This window comes from Ischnura elegans, chromosome 9 (assembly GCF_921293095.1).
Source record: "Ischnura elegans chromosome 9, ioIscEleg1.1, whole genome shotgun sequence".
Classification (NCBI taxonomy): domain Eukaryota; kingdom Metazoa; phylum Arthropoda; class Insecta; order Odonata; family Coenagrionidae; genus Ischnura; species Ischnura elegans.
In genome coordinates this window covers 42,074,087-42,095,179 of record NC_060254.1, presented here as the reverse complement: position 1 = coordinate 42,095,179, position 21,093 = coordinate 42,074,087, and the positions used below count along the sequence as shown (strand labels likewise).

Sequence of the window (21,093 nt, the reverse complement as noted above, 5' to 3'; positions counted from 1 at the left end):
CAGTGATTATGAAATATAATGATTTTTTTCCAACTCCAGACCATGTAGAACAGAGATAGCAGAAATGGAGACGGTTCTGTGATGAACGCAGACATATTGCTGAGCCTCATTCACGTTTATCAACCTGAAAGAAGGCAGCATTAATTTAAAAAACATTTTGTGTTTAGAGAGGTCACTCAGTTTTGTGCACAAGCATGTTCCATTAGATGACCACAATAATCAACACAAGCCATCCTCATAAAGATATATTTGAAATAAAATTTTAATACAAAAAACAGTTGTGTGCAGTGGAATACAAATGAACACTCGTTCTATTTTTGCCAATCACTAAGTGACATTTGTGTTGATGGATGCATAGACAACCCCATTAAGGTAGGAAAACTGTGAAATGTGCTTGTGTCAAAAAAAGTGTGGTGCTCAAGTGGAAGTGGTAAAAGAAAAATTACACCATTTCAAGTGACATCATTTTTCGTACTCTACAGTGAGAAATAAAGTATATTAACAGACTGTACACATATCCCACCTTGTGTGGTTGATGTGTGTGCTTATTATGTGTAGTTAGCAGTTATACCACGTAAAGTGTGAACTGTGTTTGAAAAACTAATTATACAGAAATGCATATATACATATATAAAATCTGTTACTTATGTCAAATGTTTTATACACGTATATATGAACATTAATATGGAAAGAAAATTGGGAAATCCATAAGTGCTCAAAAAATCAAGATGGTGCTACCCAGGAAAAGAAATACAAAAAGATTGTAGCCAAAAGATGAACGTTTATAAAATTAAATACTTTATGAAAGTTAAATATGCAAAGTGCCATAAGGGCTTAATTTAGATGTGTTTAGCTAAGAGATGTTGATAGATAAAGAAAAAATGGGTGTCAACAATTAACTGTTGTCTGTTTACCTGTTGTTAATTTACTCCTGCTGCTGCGTCTTCTGTTGTTAATTGTTTTTGACGCATCCTTCAATGTTCATGGCTACTAAATTGCATAAAATTTATATTACATAGAGGGTAAAAATATGTATAAACTAGAGAAATACTTAAGCTAAACATCACAAGCAGCATGTAATGAATGCACCGAGGCAAAAATCTTTCTCAACATCAAAAATGATATTTCTGTATGTACTTTATTAATATAAATATTTATTTTGGGAGTATAATACGAATCAACAACTTTGGTGACTAAATATACAATCCCAGTGAACCCTTCCCAATAAATTGTTTTTCATACTGTATTCTCCCAGCTAGCTTTGCATGGCTACTCCATGCTTGACTTGTATTTCCTCAAAGTCCTGAGTGTGTCGTTTCTCTAATCATTGTAAAAACAAGCAAACTTACCTTTAAATAACATTTAAAATTAAACACATGGTAAATTACTAATGGTTACTCAGAGGAGAGCAATTAAATGTGAAAACGGAATACTTCATGTCATCAATTAAGAGTATTTTAATGTAAATAAGATTTTAAAAAGTAAATGAGAAAAAACTGCTTAAAGCACACTGCCTGGTTCTTCATTTCTACGCCACATAAACTATTGCTTAAATCTTTAAAAACCTGTTTAAACGACCACTTAAAACCCTTTTTCAGTATTTTAAGAGAACTCACTACATATCATGAAGGAAAAGCATTAAATATCCCCAAAAAATCTCTAACTGCCATAAAAATTAAAAATACTCATAAATTTAACTGACAAGGGGAGACCACGAAACTTGCTCCGCCTTTTTCAATGCCGTATTTTTTATGGCCTTCGGAATGGTGAACACATCCCTGAACTAGTAGTGGTTCCGTTGAATGGGCCTTAGTTTGGCTGTAAATAATTAATTTTCATGCGGTACTTTTCACAAGGAGGAGAGTAGAAAGTGGAGCCTTCACTTATCCGCGTTGAAAATGACACTGCTTAAATACCTAAACGCCATTATGATGATAAAAAAATAGTCTAATGTCTATGCTTGTCGCAATTAAAACTAATGAAAAAGTTGACGCCGTATGATCACAATGAAGACAACAAAATTTACAGTCATCACAAAGCCTCGAACCCTGGTCCCCCGGGTGGTAGCCATAAACGCTAACCACTACCCAGCCCCACCCGCCTGTTGCGCCTTGCGATATAATGGAACTATAGGTGCCTTGTGAAAAGTACCGCATGAAAATTAATTATTTACAGCCAAACTAAGGCCCATTCAACGGAACCACTACTAGTTCAGGGATGTGTTCACCATTCCGAAGGCCATAAAAAATACGGCATTGAAAAAGGCGGAGTAAGTTTCGTGGTCTCCCCTTGTGAGTGTCATAATAGATAAATAATTAAGTAGGTGTGTATTTTTCATTGTGATACCCTAAATTTGCCTTGCTTATTCAATGCCATCCATATAGCTAAAACACAATCTTAGAATCAATCATCATCAGTTTCTAAGTAAAAGTATCCTTAGTAATAAGCCTTAATTTAGCACAGTCAATTACATACATGAAAATAAGAAATATGAATGTGATATTTGGCCAAAATGTTCACACTGAACTTCAAAAAAAAGGCATAGAAACTGAATGATAAATTTCCTTGGTATTGATAGTCATTGTCAATATACATCTTATGTAAAAGTGGACACTCGACTACGATGGAGCACTTATTTTCTTATCTTAAGCCCTTTTCATTTTCTAGCCTTGAACACATTTGCTACCTAAAAATAATGAAGTATGATGAACAATTGTATATAAAAGCCATGATGAGCTGTTATGTATTAACCAATGATAACAATTTGAGGATGAAATCAAGTGCAACTCAAGAAGAAACTGTCCTGTGTCAAGTAAACTAAACACCTTTAATGCCCCTCACATAGTCAAGAATTTCATAATTAACTAGTTTGTTTTCTCAGCTAGTAATTTTTTCCATAGTTAAAACATAGCTTCAAAGGTTAAGTATTGAGAGTTGGTCTTCTTTTAATGCCAATCAGTTTTAAAATATGCAAGCGATAGGAGAGTGTATACAACAGCAGTTAATTGAATCACATTATCCATGTAATTAAACATTATTGAAAAGCTTTGGCCTACTGATTATTCTTCTGCGGCTAAAGATAAATAGCTTATGTGTACAGGGAGGACTAAAGTCAAAAATTCCCTCCCAGGCTTTAAAATTAAAACATTCCAGTCCATGTAAAAAATTTAACCTGAGCATCACCAATTTTCCACAAGTAGGTACTCACAGGCTTTAAGACAATTGGTTGGACTCTTTTAATGCCTGGAATGCCCTCATACACTTGATTACTATAGTACTTTTTTGCCACCTTTTTTGGAGCATGCTAATTCCTGGAAAAAGCTGACCATATATCATGGATGTAGTCAAGTAGAGCATCTGACCCAAAAAAAATTGACATGCATATTTATCTCATAACATCCTAAACAGTGCCCAACATCGAGTTCTTTTCCCTCACCTGGAAGGGCCAATAATAAATTCTAGCGCTTATGTCACATGCTTTGTTAGTTAAAGGGATTTTTTTCCTAAGTAAATAGGTTGAAATCTTTAAAATTTTTGCCAAAAAATTTGAAATTTGGACTAAAATCATTTTCAATTGGGCAGTGGCCAAATTTTAAATTAATTCACCATCTCTATAAATGAATACCAAAACTCATCATGCCGTATATATGACTATATTCCACTTGTTTGGTTGAGAATTCCGTAAGTGTTCATTTCTGGCAGCGAGACCATTTTTTCATACATCAGGCAACCCACAATACATTTATGGTAATGTGGTTGCTTCCATGGCAGGATGCTGAGCTACCAAACGAAGTGTGTGTACTCAAACTTCTTTATGGTACAATTTTTTGTAATTCAGAACTTGAAAAGATGCCACAGTAAACATAACTGGCCCCAATTTAACACACCTTTGTATAGGAAGATCTCAGAACTGCCACCAGATCAGGGACTTGAATGTAGCCAACATTTCGACTTTGGATTTCCCTCATCATCTTTAGGGCTGATGTTTTATCAGTCCTAAGAACAATTATATACAAGCATCAGCATGTAATATAAGCTGGCTATGGAAGCATCAGCAGTCTCTCACCCAATGGTAGCCCAGAAAGCCTTTTATGTGATCTATCGATTGATAAAGCACCTTATCCTTTAAAGCACACTTATCGCTCAGTTCACGGGAGTTATTCTGTAATTCTGAATGGTAATGACCACATTTGCGGAGCTGTTGGATCTTCAAGTGAATCCTTCAATGAGTCATTCATTGCTCGTGGCAACAACAATGACATGATGGAAATGAATTGTTCCTGTGAAAGTCAGCCACTAATCGCAGCCGTAGGAAGTCACTTAATGAACTTCCAAACAATGCCCGTATTTGGCTAAATGTGAGAGGTCATTAGACTTTGAGCCTAAATCTGGAAATACAAAATAAATCCACGGGTTTCCAGAAAGAGGGCACCGCAAAAAAGCCACAAAAACAAGTGAGCACTGGAATAAAAGAGAAGGATGTGGATGCTGGAGGTGTTTTCTTGGCTTCTCCAGTTACCATATGCCCTGGGGTAAAAATAAATATTTTATTTGAAAATTTTTTACTACCTCTATGCAGAGGCAAATATTAATGCAGCACACAGAATTTATAGCAATCACTAAGCTACAAGGTGAATTGATGGAAAACTAGTCATCTGGGGCAGCTCAAATCAAATTTTTTTCAAAATCTTTTCCCCATTGGTAAATGTTTATTGCCAACTAATTCATTCAATTCAATGTATTATTTTAGACTTTGGCTGAAACAGACAATTCATTTTTCAAGTATACATATAATGGAATGGTTCAACCATTAATAAACCATAAATAAATTAATTGTTTTACGTCTTTTTTCTGAGAGTGGTAAGGGAGGAACATAACCAAGTTAAAATGAATGAAGAATACTGGCCCGGGGAAGCTTCAGAGAAAATGAAATAGAAGATGGGGAAAATGAGTGAATAGAATATGGAATTTTCATTGGAGCTATGGGAACTATTTCCTGAAGAATACCACACCAGAGGGAGTTGAAGGTTCTGTGCCGCATTCAGTATGACAGGGAGTTTATAATGTTTTCCTTCCATCACTGTCTACATAAGCAAGCTGGAGGATGGCTTGGAAATAGTCAGGATTACTTAGTTCTGCATAAATATTGCTCTAATGAATACATTTTCCCAGGCTGCAAGAGCCATAGGCATGGTTGGTATCGCCTGGGAATTTTCATACGCCCACAATGTATGCTCACTTCCATGGCCTACAAATAGTGGAAATGAATTTTACCAAGCACATCTTTCCTTTCCTCTGGATTCATTATTCCCATCTCTTGGAGGTCATCTTCATCAACAGACAGGAGGACTTCAATATCTGTCACCTAAAATACAAAAATTTTATTTGAATTACATTGCATAACATTGAATAATGTTTCAGCTGATTTAAGCATACCAGGAGTAGCCACATTGATATCTTTACGGAGTCACCCGCAATGCACAAATTGTGCAAAAAATCCACACAGAAAAAAATCATTCGCCTTGCATTGCGGGTGAATTATAAATCTATATTTTTCCCAGAAGGCTTAAAGTGTTTAGCATGTTTCCCTCACTATGATTTATTTTTCATTTATTTTTTTTTATTTTACTCTCAGGTTTATTTCATCTCAAGTTTAGGCCCAGGTTTATTTTACTCTCGCACAATTTATTTTTTGTGTTCGTATAGCTTCTGCAATTATTTTTATTATTTGTCACCCTTTAACATACCCATCGTATTGAGAGCACATGAAAATAATTAACTTCAGAAAATGCATATTAGACTTTATAAGTATACATTTTTAAGTGCAAACCTACAAATTTGCCAAAAAAAGCCCTGGCATTTTTTAGTACATCAGGCAAAATAGGCTTGCACTAAAAGGGCTAAAGAAGCACAGTAACGCTTCTCAGAAAATTTTACTGAGACATTACATTGAAGTCAATTCAGCCACTGCCTAAGAATAGTTGTGCCAGATCTGGCTATGTAAAATTCTGAATAACTGAGTCTGAGTCTGGCATATTCCGAGTAAAAACAAGTTGCTTGAACCACAGCCTGGCACCACCACAAAAACATTCACACCTACCCTAAAAATTGCAGGTACAGAACAAAAAAAACTTCACTAAGATCAAATTGTATCTTAACAAGATTAGGGAAAGTTAGTGAGATTTGATGCGAGCACACTATCTTTCATTCTTTCACAATTTGGCAGGGGAAAATATAACTGAAGGTCCAGGCCCCTAAAGCACCAGTAAAAAACAAAATTTCTAGCTTTCAAGCTGTTTACAGCCCATCACTTAGAGATATCATAGCATTTCTAATACAGTAGATTCCATTAAATGGGTCCACCGGTTAATTGGGACAGCCGCTTAATTGGGGCAGATCTTGAAGAATAGAACCCAATTGAGGAATATCCCAGAGTATTCTCCGCTTAATTGGGACAGCATGCCGCTTTATTGGGCCATGAGTTGGCGACAAAGACTCTATACTCGCAACTAAATTAAAAATTTTTGTTTTCAGAATATGTACTATTTTTTTATATTTTCCTTCTTTGATTTACTCTTATTTTTCACAAATGCTCCTATTCTTGCCCTATTTTGAAAGCTCTTGTTGTTATACTATCCGCAAGAGGATAGGACTTTTCTTCAATAGGACTTATTAAAAGACATTCAGCATCGCCCGAGGCTGTGAAAAATATTTTTAACTAAATTGTTATCATTCTTAAAAATGATAATAAATGACCTAAACTCGCCGATTTATTAATTAAATTAATAGTTTAATAAACTTATGTTGCATTATAAACATTCTTTAGTCTTCTTTCTCTCATTTCAACGTTTGTTTATGCCCATATACAGGATAGTTCGCCTGATTGGGGCAAAGTGCACAAGTCCCGATACGTCCCAATTAACCGGAATCTTCTGTACAACCACTACCACCTTCACACATCCTCATTTTTTAAATTTCACATTTAAGGTAAATATAAAGGGTTGTCCCTATTTTAAATAACCAGACCTAATCTTACATTGCTATTGCCCCTCTCCCCAAAAATAAATAATCTTCAGTTTACTTACCTCATTTTCTCTAAAAAGGGAAGCATATTTATGCAGATCACATTTCTCAATAAAGTCTTCAAACTTTCCTTCATGGAATGTCGCATCATTAGAATTTCCCGTTGAAGATATATTAATTTGCATTCTCTCTTCAAGATGAACATCCAAAGGAGTGCAAGGTAAGACACCTACATTCATTGATGGGGCATCACTTTTACAAGCAAATAATTCTGGACAGATTGATACGGAATTCTGGTCCTTCACACGTGCAGACTTGCCAGTTTTGTGCATTACCTCTTCAATTATATTAAAATGCCTATTTTCTATAAAAGGTGGAGGCATTATCTCAGAAATTTTGTCAGATGTGTATGATACAAAAGGAGTATCAAATGGCCTTGTTTGTAAAGCACTATTACTAGTAAGAGAATACGAAGATTTGAGAGTATTTGGAAAGGCAAGACTCCATCTCGGTAGGTTCTTCATTTTCTCCGATGATTCTTTCCCTAATGATGAGCAAATGACTGGAGAGGAGAAGAGTTTCCTGGCTGCCTTGTGCTGAGTCTTCTTTACCCTGGTTGATGATGATAAATGTAATATTTTAATATTTTGCTTGTGAAATTGAAGTAGTAAAATATGGATATCGAAAGAATTAACAACATAAAAATTATACACAGCAAAACAGGAGTACCCACTTTTTCAAAGGAGAAATCCATTCCTTTGACTTTAAGGAATCTGAAGGATGTAGATCACTTGGTCCAAACATATTGCTATGCAGTCTGGGTGAAATAACAGATTTAACTTTAGTCAGCATTCTGCGAGGCAAACTCCAGTCATCCGACTTTAAGGGCAAATCAAGTGATTGTAGTAACCTAGTTGGACAAAAATCATCACAAGGAAACGTGTGACTAGCAATCTGTCTTATGACTTCAGTATCTGCACCAGAGAGGGAGGCCAGTTCAAAAGCTGTGAGACTGTCCACATGAGATTCCACAAATGGGTCAGCACCGGCTGAGAGAAGAAGTTCTGCCAACTCCATATTACTGTAAGAAAAAGATTTCATGATATATGTCAGTGCATATTTTAAGGAATTTTCACTGAGTGACTCTAAAACTACTTGTGACCCTTCCATCACCCAAGACCCCATAAATGGCAACTATTATGGGTTGTTATAATCATTGGGTTCAGGATAGCCTGTCATCCATGTACATGGGGCCCAGTATTAAATGCTTTCTGGCCTAAGTTTAACATGTGAAGAACTTGAGTTTTCTCCTTTTTCTGCCAGAACTAAGTACTGTCACTGGGTGACAATATCTTGGCACTAGGCAACATTCACGTTGCCTACTTTGTACATTATTTTATTCACAGATAACATCATCATGGACTCAGATGTACTTAAGTACATATTAAAAGGGCTGTTCATGATAAACTTATATGTCATCCTCAATTGTTGCATGGAATTAGTAAATGAGTCCAAAACTAGCATAATGACTAGTAGGCACCACTGAGCCTTTACACCAGCTGGGTAAACACCCAAGAGAGACTATGAAGAATTGCTTGAGGCTCTGGCTTTCACATTTGCACATTTAAGAACGAATGTTTATTCACATATTCTTTTAAATTCCTAAATACAAGTACATAATTTGTTACACAGCTCTCAAAATACTTTATTAATACAACTTTAACCCCATAGATAAAGTTACTGTAACAAGGTAAAATCACCAAAAACAATCCTTTACCCTGAAAAGAATACCATTTAAATTAAAAACTGAAAAAGTGACATTTGCAATGAAATTTACCATTGTATGATAATGTGATGTTATTGAAGCTCCTTGCTTTTAAGTACTTCACAAATAAAAAATGGAACACCAAAAAGAATAAAATAGGTTAGAAGTAAATCATTATACCATAAGATGTAACATCAAAAATATAAAGAGTATATATTCAAATGAATTATGTATTCCATTGATTGCCTAATTAATGAACTCATATTTACACATATTTAAGAATTTGAAAGAATGAATAGTGGCATAATATGGTATTTTGAGGTGACCAACAGCTTATGTCATCTGCATGTTAGGGAAGGGTAGGGAAGTAAGGATGGGGATAACCCGGGAGTTGGCAATAGCCTGCTCTTAAGGAAAGGCAAAAAGGGAATGACTTAATGTCATATCTGATGGATGGGATGTTAAGCTATGTTTCCCCTACACTTAGCAATAAGGATGCTAAACCCTCCACAAAGCAATCAAGCAGTCACTGAATATTCTCCGTCTCTACTGTGATACATAATAACCAGCACACAGGGTGGAAGGCAATACTCCAATCCACTCATCAACCTGATAACAAATTGATCCCCAAATAAATAGTGGGGAAGATAATTATGGATGAAAGCAATTTTGAAGGTTCCACTAAATATTTATTCAATACACTACACAATGTCTTTCTATGTTTTCACATCAAATGATTTATTGTGTAGTGTAGCATAGTGAATTGAGTTCAGTGGTGCCGACTCCATGGGGCATAAGGGGGCCCGAGCCCCGTCAAAAATTCGGTATGGGTGTGAGGAAAAAATGTATCAGACTTGTCGATTTTCCCCGGAGTGTCCAGATATCGAGATTCGAGTTATCAGGGTTCTAATGTTGATCATATGACTCTTCTAAAATACTTAAAAAACTTATAACTCACAACTTATAAAATTTCACGGGGCAAGATCACCGGTTTGGGCCCCCCCAATATTTTTTGTAAGTCGGCACCCGTGATTAAGTTTAAGTGAAACCTGCAAAATCTCTTTCGTTTACGCTAGGACAGGGCCACCACATCTTACCAGCATAAACCAAGATTTAATACTTTAAATTAGCTTACGATGCAATGGCTGCCAGCATAAGAGGAGTCCTTCCATTTCTCTGACGATTAGGATCTGCCCCAGCAGCAATAAGCAAGCGAGCAGCCTTAACATGGCCATTAAAACAAGCAAGAATTAGAGGACTAGCCACAATTCCCTCTCCATCTCCTGTAGTAACCTCGGAGATTGAAAGTTTAGAGGCAGTGCCAATGTTTTTTGATGTCTTATACTGTTTAAAGTGATTCACAATCTTCTTGGAACTATTGAGAGTCATCTTTGATAACCCTGATGGGTAGAGCTTACTGCCTGTCATATGTTTAACTGGTGTAGTTACTTCTCTGTCCACTATTTCAGAATCACTATGACAAATTTTATTTTGAATATTTTTTCTGCCAGCAAGTAAACTGCAGTGAAAGCTGGAGGTACATGGACTATAAAAAAGGTTTAGCAAATCACCCTTATGATTCTCATCATTTCTGTCTCCAATATTAGGATACGTTTGATGACAGGGTGCATTGCTTTGTTTTTGCTTCAAATAACAGTTGAGATCTTCAGAGAAAATAAAAACATCATCATCTTCCAAGCCTGTTTCACCTTCATCATGCAAGTGGACCATCCAATGCTGAGAGGTTGATAGAGAAGGATTTCTACACAGAAGGCTTTTTAGTTTATTTAAGTCACCACTTCTTGCAGCTTGAGCCACAGCCTCTTTATTTTTTACAGTTGCATATGCAGGTTCACAGTCTGAAAATGAATACTATGCATTAATGATATATAGGGACATGCAAAAGGTGGGGTTATTTTATAGCCAAAAGTGGTGTTATTTTTCTACAAAAGCGATGTTATTTTGCCCTGAAATCGGTGTTATTTTAACGGCAAAGTAATTTATGTTGATTGAGAGCCATCCTTCCAGTGGCCCACCCATTGCCCTAAATTTAGGATATTATTGATCGGGAATAATTAAAGCAATAATGTACATGGAGTATTGACTGAATTAACCTATTTTACATATTTATCCTTCGCGTATACATATATCTAGCTTACTTAGAGAGAAATTACTTTTAAATGTCTGTAATTCCAAATGAAATATTGCTATTGTGATCAAGTTGTCATCTTTTACATTTGTTCTCTTATCTGTTAACACAGTGCTATAGCAGGAAAGAAATCTTTCTCAGTCCATGTTTGCAGAAGGGATCCAAATTGCTTAAAGGCACTTAGATGCAAACGATGTCTCAGACATTTGAGCTCCTGGATTGCTTTAATTACATCCACTGAACCGCGGGAATTTTGCTTTTGTAGTAGTTTCTGTAATTCTCCCAACCCCAACATCAACTTCTCTGTCTCCATTGATTCCAGGCCATGAATTTTTTGTTTTTAAGTCAGGGTTCATGTCTGTAGACAGAACTTCTTGGGGATCAAAAACTGAGATCTTTTCAAATACCTATTTTTCTGCTTAGGTCTTCTACCACAAGAGAACTAAGTTTGGTTGACGCTTTTTCAGCCATCTGCGTAGGTATTGACTTTACAGCAGCTGCTTTAGAGGTTTTCATGTTTTGCAGATGTAATAAGTGGTTTTATCTAAAAAAAAGTACTCTTTATGAATTTTCTCGAGGCTCATTTTTAACTTCCTTAACTCTTTCTAAATGGTGGAGTACTCTCCTTAACATGAATGCGGGACTGCGCTCCATGAGACTCTTCGGTCCCCTCTGTATGGAGCATTTATGTTGGACATCTGTTAAGAAAGGTCTTGCAGATAATCAAACACTCTCAACACCAACCTTTTCTGATCCTTCCTAGTGGACATTTTGCATTATCTTGGACTCTGAGGGTAGTTGGTCTCCCTCCTTTCGTGGTTTACAACCCTACCAGCAGCATTGGTTCGCTGTCAACTCATGCTTTGTTTATGTGGATAGCTATATGGATGATTGTTGCTTGCACGTAAATTGCAGACTTTCAATTGAATTCCTCGATTTATTCTGAGAATTTTAAAATTTTGAATGAAGCTCTACCGTCAGCATTAACGAATTTAATGCCTTAACAATTTCCATGTTGATTTTATACTGAAATCGAGATATAAGTTAATATTTATGGTAGAATTTCGTTTAAAAAATTTTAAACGCTGCCAAAAGACAAAGAATTCAATTCTTCGTTTATATTTTTTGAGAAAGAACCATATATTTATTTCGCAAACTAACTGAATGAACAATTGTATGACTGCAGTCCCTTACCACAAAGAGGGGTAATAAGAGACGAGGGTCTAGGTTCATGCTTCCGGATTTCGGAAGTTACAGATTTTGCCAGTCCATGGTGTTGGCCTGTGTTGGGTCCCGAAACTAAGACTTTGCGAACCCACGAACGTCATAAAAGGAGGAGAGCAAGGAAACGTATTTTCGGCATTAGGCCTGCGTAGGAAAATCTCAGACGAAAATTTTCGCCTTTCGTCTCCCGGGTCAAGAAACGTCCTGCCGCATATTTTCGTCATTAGTAGCGAAAGGGTTAACTCTTTATAGAATGTGAGTATTTGGATAGTGTGAACCCTCCAGTAATTTTATTAAGTCAACCATCGGATTCCCATGGCATTTTTGCTACTTTGTAGACATCGTGAATTCGGTTTAGACATCCTCCGGACAAACAAGTCGCCTTATTTCCTTCTTGTTGTTGGGTGTTTCTTTGTGGAAACCATGAAATACAGCGCCGTGAAATCCAGAGAGTCGTCTTGTTGGAAAGTGGCCTGAATTTTACGGCGCTGTGCAGGGAACGGCGGCCGGCGATAAGTCGTTTTGGCACAAAGCTGCCACAATGTAGCTCCGTGTGTATTTCACGGAATAGACGGCGCACAGCCACTTTTTGCGGCTTTCAGACTTTTGCTTTGCTCCGGCCGTCGTCAACGGCACGGCACTGTGCTTTCAAATAACCATTGGTCTCAATGCATGTCTTCAAGCGAGTCGAATCGCGCAGTTGACGGCACGGCGTTGTTGACGGTCAGCAAGGCAAGGCTCAATCCGGCCCGGCGGTGCGCCGTTTATGCCGTGAAATACACATCGTGCTACCTTGAGGCAACTTTCAAACGCGACGACTTTTCGCCGGCCGCCGTTCACGGCACGGTTCCGTGAAATTCAGGCCACTTTCAAACGAGACATCTCACGGCGCTGTGCCGTGAACGGCGGCCCATGGAAATTCGTCGCGTCGGAAAGCGGCCAATGCAGTGAAAAAATTACGGCTTAAATGTACGTCTCGAAAAATAATTTCGTGGGAGGAGCATGATCAGAAGAAAAAAATGGTGAAAATCGCGTTTGAGTTAGTGAAAATCGCCCATGAGTTGGAGAAAATCGTAATTAACACGAAATTCGCGTATTCGCGGGAAAACCCCGGAAATCGCGTATTTCGCGGGAAAATCCCGGAATTCGCGTTAAAATTCGCGTTATCGCATTTGCGACTTTTGCATGTCCCTAATGATATATAATTTCAGCATCATGACAATATGCACTGTTAAGAGTGGAAGTAGTAATGAATATCACACACAAAATTATGTGTACAATACCGTGATTCCACAATACTCATTTTACATTGGTTAGTAGATGATGGATAGCCCAGCCAATACACCATGTAATATATACGCAACCTACATCGCTAAAGGTTTTTATTCCAGTAATGGAACAAACAAAATTATTAAAATAAAGGTGCTGGGAAAATAGGAGATACCATGCAGAATTTTTAATTAGACATGCACATAAACAGAGATATATGCCACATATTTCCCTTATAAACATCCATGTAGGGGGTGGGATAAGGCAGAGCTGACTTGCCTGAAAAAAGTTCAAATGTAATGAATTTTAGTCCTCAGGTCCAATGTTTCAGTAATATTTGGCCGCTGTTTCTGCATAATGCACTCTACAAGAGATCCTACCCAAAGGAAATTTCGATGTTATCCCTGGTTAAGATCACGGTAGGAATACTGACCAAGGTTAGGGCCAGCAGCAGGCATAACGGTTGGTTTTGCATTACCAAATGTAACCATGGTTTGAGATAACCAGTTTAACAAGCATGCTTTAAATATGACATGAAGGTAGAGGCAGATTCAGGAAGAGTTCAAAAAGGAAATTTATCCCCACAGTACCACATCCACTCCCCCAGTGATTCTTGTCTAAGGTTGGGTTGAATTGGTGAGGGTATAGCTTGCCCCAGGAAAATTAGCCACAGGTGCATGCATTTCACACATTCAATGTATGGAAGCCAGCTCTCTTCCCTGTGCCACATTATATTCTGGGAATTTCTGTTTGGGGGCATCCAAAGGTTTCACTTGAGACTTTAATCTGGGATCTGTGGTGCATCATTTGCCACACCGAGGTGTTGGACCGGTGGATATGCAGCATATCTGTATCTCCATTTGGCATATTTCTATCTGTGCTGGCAGTAGAAATTCAGCATATTCGGCATTCCGAAGGTCCTTTGTGGTCTTCGGTGGAGGGAAGTTGTTGATAGCATCTACCTTGTCGGGTAATGGTGAGCATCCATCAGCGCTCACATGGAAGCCCAGAAATGAGACCTTGGAAGATCCATGGACACACTTAGCTGAGTTGACGATAACACCGTAGTCGGAAAGGCACTGGAATAAGATCTGCAGGTGTTGATGATGTTCTTCTAGCAAACCGGAAAATACTAAGATATCATATAAGTAAGGGAAGCAAAAATTTAGGCCTAGGAGAGTTTCGCCAATGAAGTGCTGGCAAGTTTGAGCAGCATCACGAAGTCCAAATGGCATAAATAGGATTTCAAAAAGGCTGAAGGGTGTAATTATGGCTTTCTTATCTATGTCTTTGGCAGCCATTGGAATTTGAGTGAAGGCCTTGGCACAATCAATAACTCTGAATATGGTGCATCCCTGAAAAGCATGGGAGAAATCTTTCAAATCTTTGGATGGGATAGCAGTCCAGGATTGTACGGGTGTCGAGGGCCCTGTAGTCACCACAAGGTCACCAGCTACTATCCTTCTTGCGAACCATGTGAAGTGGAGAGGCGTAAGAGCTGTGTGAGCGACGAACAGTGCCTTCACATACTAGTAGCTCAAATTCTGCCTATGCATCTCGAAGTTGATCCGGGGCTAGATGGCGGGCATGGTGGTAGATCAGTGGTCCAGGTTGTAGGCATATGTGGTGTTTCGTGTGATGGTGGATATCCCGTGGTGGCTGGGTGGTGGTGGAGTCCCTGATGGCCACGTGATACTAGGAAACTCGGCCAGGAGGTCGTGGTAGGATGAAGAACCTGACAGAGCGTGCACACTGTCTTGAGAAGATCGACCCCGATGACCCAATGTAGAATGGCCAGTGATTGTGTCGATGAGCTGAGCAGTGGCCATATGAGGAATGAGTTGAAAGTGGATTAGGAAATCTGCTCCGATAATTGGCTCGGAAACGTCAGCAACGATGAATCTCCAAAGGAAGTCACGAGGGAGGCCGAACTGAAGGCGCAGAAGTAAAGTACAGTAGGTATGGATTTGGCAGTCATTGGCTGTGGAGAGCTCAAGGTCAGTGCAGGTCCATTGTTCGGGGCTTAATTTGACTGGGTAGATTGAGAGATCTGATCCTATGTCTACGAGGAAATGCCATTGGGAGAGGCGGTCGGTGAAAAAGAGGCGGCAGCCTGTGATAGAATGACTCATGGCCGCCATTACGAGTCACCGCTGGTGTTTACCGGATTCACTGCATGGCTGGATGCAATGTCTAGATTCGACCCCAAATTTGAGATGGTAGTAACACATCAAAGGTTAAGCAGGGTGCTGTGAAATGTCTGTGGAGCGAGCGGGATGCGTTAGACATCTGTTCCGAGGTCCGAATCCGCAGGCGCAGAGGTTTCCTAAAACGAGCTTGTATATTTTGCAGCTGCTTCGAGAGTTCCTCAACCCATTGGGCCTATGCAGAACCGCCAGTTGTATGGTGTACTGCGTAGATGGTGGGTGCTGTTGGAGGCGGAACGACAGCGATGATGTGGTCGGCCATATCTGCAAATTCATCTAGAGGACGAGTGGTAACTTGCACTTGCAAGATGGCTTGAGAGTTGAGTGGAAGACGTTGCAAGCATAACGTGCGGAGGAAAGAGTCCTCCACATGTGTGGTGCCAATGAGGGACCGCATGCATCGTAGGAGATGAGAAGGCTTGGTATCACCTAGCTTTTCTGTTAGAAGTTTCCGCACCCGTTGATCCTCAGAGAGAGAGACACACTGTCAATAGATTTTTCAGCGTCTGATAACAATTTTCAGCAGGTGGATTCAGTATAATGTAGCTAATTTCAATGGAAAAATGATGTTTCCCATGATGTAATTGTATTTAGTCTGGTCTGAGGTGATGTGGGCCAGAGAAAATTGTGCTTCAACCTGGGCGAACCATATTTCAGGCTGCGCTGACCAGAAAGGAGGCAGTTTTGGAGTAATGCAGTAGATAACAGCAGTGTCGACACCGGAGGATAATGGAAGCAATGAGACCTGCTGCGATGGGAGGGTTGGCTGCTGTTGTTGTTATTGCAGAGACTCTTGGTGCTTTTCTTGGAGAAATGTTAGTTGTTGGCTGTGGTTTGTTTCCTGTGCGGTGAGTTGCTGTTGGAGTTCCGCAAGTTGTGCCTGAAGTTTGGCGAGTTGCTCTGCGTCTGCCGTGGTCATTTATTGTCAGGGTCACCACTGTAGCGACAGCTATGCTAAATTAATTTCTCACGAAATTGCTGTAGAGGAGGGTTTATTATCACTTCTATATACAGACTGCCTGGGCAGCCGAGATGGCTTGTTTTAATATTGGCACGAACTCTCTGGAATGCCGGAACTTCCTCAAACATTCTGGAATTTATCTGGTACGGACCTAAAAAATACTGGCCGGCACCAAGATTTGAACGCAGACCGTCTGGTTGGGAGTCGAACGCGTATCAACCGGTCCAACACCTCGGTGTGGCAAATGATGTGCCACAGACCATTTTATCAGCCAAGTGATACCTAATAAGCCTGGGAATACCAAATAAGCCGTGTAATACCTAATTATATGGAGATAAACATTCCTTGTCAGCAAGTAAATATAATAATTCCATTTTAAGATGGGGAATCTAATGGAAATAATAATCCATCAACAAGCTGGATCCCCACTTAAAAGCCTTGTGGAGGGCACTAAAGTGCAGCACTCCATCCGTCAAATGGGATGTTAAGCCACAGTCATCTTGGTGTTAGGAGCAGGCTAATACTGATGCCGGGTTTCTCTCCACCCTTCCCTCCCTAGCCTTCCCTCATGGTGCAAATGACCTTAACTGTCAGTCGCCTCCTCCAAATGCCATGCCATACCAGAGGTATAATTAATCGTAGTGGGCATAACTTGGTAGAAATCCATAATCACAGGAATAGAAGGATCAACAACTTTGCTATTTCCACATAGTAATTTATTGACACCGACCATGGTTTCGTTACAGAGTAACATTATCAAGGTGTCCTTCATAATGATCCTCTGTAATTCCTTGATTATGCTACTCTGTAACGAAACCATGGTCGGTGTCAATAAATTACTATGTGGAAATAGCAAAGTTGTTGATCCTTCTATTTCATACCAGAGGTTTAGGGCCTTCAAAAAAACTACAGTAGAAACTGCTGAGGAGAAATTGGAAATTAAAAGTCAAGCAACAACCACATTGCAAATAGATGGCGGGCATTGGATTGCTAGGGACTTACCACAGTCATTTCCAAGCTGCTCTTGCAAAAATGACAAAATCAATTTGTTCTCCTTAATCCTGGCTAACTCTAGAGCAGAATACCCAGCATAGTTTTTGCATGTGATATCTGCACCTCGATGAACCAATAATTTCACAATTTCATATTTATTTTCAACAACCGCTATCATCAACGGTACTGTTCCTGAAATGAAGGAAGTTTACAATTTTTCAATTAATGATTTACAAGTTTCTAATAAGACTTTGAGGCAGAAAATTTGAGTCCGTGGATCTTACACATTTTAGTACAATGCCAAAAGAAACTCTTACCAGTGGGATTGAAAAGGAAATAAGAACCTGCCAAAAAAAAGCGTAAGCTGTCTGTTTAACCTTCTGGGAACACCAAGCGATCAACTGAAAATACATACGTGGTTTGCACCTGAGATTAAAGGACATAGCAGCAGAGGGTGTGCTGGGTGGTTCTATGCCACCACTCAGGGACTCGAGTGCATGAAACCCTCCAGCAACTGTCCAAACTCTCTTCCACCGTACCCTTGTAACCTCAGGTGCAAACCACTTCCCTTCAGTTGATCGCTTGGTGTGCCCAGAATATGGAGTAAAAGATACAGTGTCCGGTGTGATGCGGTGGAAATCTTTGATATTCAGCTTATTAAAACAACTTGTCTGTTTCCACACTATTTTATTTTCACCGACCATGGTTTCGGCAACTTGTGCCATTGTCAAGGTACATAGCCTCGGGTGACAGCCTTTTTATGGTTTTTCACGAGGGGGAGGTGTGTTCATTCCAAGGTTACTGATGACGTCAATGGGCGGTGGATTGGAGGTAGGGTAATGTTCAGAAGGTAAGGTAATGTTTATTTAAATTATGTAACGACCATATGTTCCCATTCCACTCACCCCTTCTGAACATTACCCTACCTCCAACCCACTGCCCATTGACATCATCAGTAACCTCGGAATGAACACACCCCAATAACCCCTCCTCTCCCTCCCTTCCCCCCTCCTGAAAAACCATAAAAAGGCTGTCACCCAAGGCTATGTACCTTGACAATGGCACAAGTTGCCGAAACCATGGTCGGTGAAAATAAAATAGTGTGGAAACAGACAAGTTGTTTTAATAAGCTGAACAGAATATGGAGTGCTGCATCGCCTCCCTAGCGTCGGCCAGATATGTGAACAATGACAACTCCACCCAGCTTCACCCCAAAAACCAAATTAGTGCTGTGATTAAATTTAACCATGGAAGCCTACCTTTAATAATTGTCCAAATTATTCCACTGGGATGTAATGGTTAATGGAAGAGCATTGATTTATAAACTGTTCACAAACCTTGTGAGAATTATAATCATGTTCAATAAAAGTGTGACATTCACCTGAATTAGCTGTTGACGAGCTAGGGTTGGCACCACTATCAATCAGAAACCTTACAACAGGTACATGGCCAAAGGTTACGGCAACTGTGAGGGAGTTGGACAATTGTTCATCATTCATGCGATGGTGACAACATAAAATACGTAAAATGCCAACACTGCCCGATGCAGCAGATAAAGCATAAATATCCCCACCTGAAATTCAGAAAATCATATAGCATTTGCCATGGAATTACTATAGCATTACACACATGATTATTTCATCAGAAAAACATCTTTACCAAATCTGTTTTTTAACGTGATATCAGCACCAAAGGACAATAAGGCTTTGACTACGTCCACATGGCCATAATATGCTCCTAGCATGATTGGCGTCCAACCTATATTATTAGCCACATTAACGAAGTCCTTGTTTGTGCATAAAGAGATTACATCTGATACAATGCCAGCTGCTGCAGCTTCATGTATTGGGAGATTGTTTGAGCAAGACATACCTGAAAATTGACCACTTTAAAACATAAGAAGAGTTTTACATACAATAAATGTGTAATCACAGGTACATGACTATTTGCTTTCTGTAGGCTAGTAATGTAAAGATGCTCAAATCCAATTGATGAGGGCAAAATTAATATGAATTTCAAGCTTTTCTTCCATTTGGTGGCAGGGCTGCCGACTTATAAAAAATATTGGGGGGGCCCATACTCGGGGTGTTGCCCTGGGAAATTTGATAAGTAGTTAGTTTTAAAGTTTTTTAAAAGCATTTTAGAAGTGTCATATGATAAACATTGAAAACCTGAAAACTCGACTCTCGATAACTCGACACTCCGGTAAAATCGACAAGCCTGACATCTTTTCTTCCCCCAATAACAACATTTTGGCGAGGCTTGAGCCCCCTCAAGCCCATGGAGTCGGCGCCACTGTTTGGTGGTATAAAAATTAGATCCATTACATTCTGGATGCAAGTACGTAACAAGATTCCAGCGGTACACATGGATCCTCACTTCGGGGGAGAGCTCCCTAATATTTACCCATAACGTGAATTCTATTAGCAACTCTAAACATTGCTTTGGCCCGATGTACAATACTATACCTAGTATGACAAGGTTGCAGCCCATGGGAAATAAATTGTGCATATTAAAAATAATATAAATCGTTCACGGCTGCAATACTCAACGATTGTGTAGGGGTACAAAATATGAGGGGAACCTGCAGTCATGCCAGATGAGAGGTATTTCTAATAATTTCACTGCATTTGTCCAAATATTATCGGAATCAAATGGATCGAACAAAATTAATAAATAGACTGCCTTCATCAATAATTGATAAAATTTTTCCACATTACTTATAAGTACTATTTAAGACAGTCTTATTTTAATTAAATTACCTATAATTATTTACTTAAGTAATTACTTAAGTAATTTAATTCAAATAAGACTGTCTTAAATAGCAAAACAAGATAAAACTATCGCAACTGCACCTAACAGTAAATGTCTACGGCAATAACTTGACTTATGACGTTTCGTTCACATTAAATTATGCTTAGCATTCATTAGTAGCATAGTAATGGTCTTTTGTTTTGTGCCATATTACTGAGTCTGGCATTTGCTTACTTTAAATACATTTAAGTGAAACGTTTACACATCCTCAAAGCGTCAGAGTAGCCGTAGCTCGGTTATAAACATATCTATTATGATTTTCTCGTATAATAGGAATTACTTTATGTTGTTCCCAACAATTAATCAAGCAGCTTCCACGGGACTAGCTCCTAGATAATTGTATCTTCCGCTATCTATAATACATAATTAATGGAAAACAAGTGTTTACTGTTATCATAACCAATTTCACTAAATATTTATTCAATGATCACAATTATGCCACTTAGATAGAAGAAATATGCGCCAACTCACCTCTTGCCATCGAAATTTGAGTAACGACCCACGACGGCGAGATGAATCAGCTGCATCCAGTGATTACACTCACGCCGACCCACGAAATATCTGCGGGCATGAATGGCATGAACACAGGCCCATGCCATCCATGCTTACAGAAATCATGATGATTCATGATAATCTTAGCTTCACACATTTGAGATGGTCTTGAGCTTGGCGCGAAAGGCGTGATGTT

General features: G+C 39.0%; 2 protein-coding genes across 7 annotated transcripts in view; one reads left to right on the top strand and one right to left on the bottom strand.

The window, feature by feature from the left end:
* The window catches only part of LOC124166081 (glutamate receptor ionotropic, NMDA 2B), a 386,881-nt gene extending 385,373 nt beyond the window's left edge, over positions 1-1,508 (top strand). For all 3 annotated transcript variants that reach the window (XM_046543700.1, XM_046543699.1, XM_046543698.1), the window contains exon 18: positions 40-1,508. In XM_046543700.1, the coding sequence (XP_046399656.1) occupies positions 40-82 (43 nt within the window). In that variant the 3' untranslated portion in view covers positions 83-1,508. The remainder of the gene's footprint in view (positions 1-39) is intronic.
* LOC124166082 (serine/threonine-protein phosphatase 6 regulatory ankyrin repeat subunit C-like) lies at positions 43-21,087 on the bottom strand. Of its 4 annotated transcripts, XM_046543702.1 has the most exons (9): positions 20,877-21,087; positions 19,251-19,463; positions 18,973-19,164; positions 17,601-17,783; positions 9,924-10,647; positions 7,757-8,104; positions 7,086-7,635; positions 5,275-5,365; positions 43-124 (listed from the first exon to the last, which is right to left on the bottom strand). In XM_046543702.1, the coding sequence occupies exons 1-9, from the start codon at positions 20,884-20,886 to the stop codon at positions 120-122; spliced, it is 2,316 nt and encodes a 771-aa protein (XP_046399658.1). In that variant the 5' UTR covers positions 20,887-21,087; the 3' UTR covers positions 43-119. The 4 variants fall into 4 exon arrangements, with proteins under 4 accessions (XP_046399658.1, XP_046399657.1, XP_046399659.1 ...); XM_046543701.1 differs by lacking the exon at positions 43-124 and having other exon boundaries at positions 2,280-5,365; positions 20,877-21,085; XM_046543703.1 differs by lacking the exons at positions 43-124; positions 19,251-19,463 and having other exon boundaries at positions 2,280-5,365; positions 20,877-21,082.
* Between the last annotated feature and the right edge of the window lie 6 nt (positions 21,088-21,093).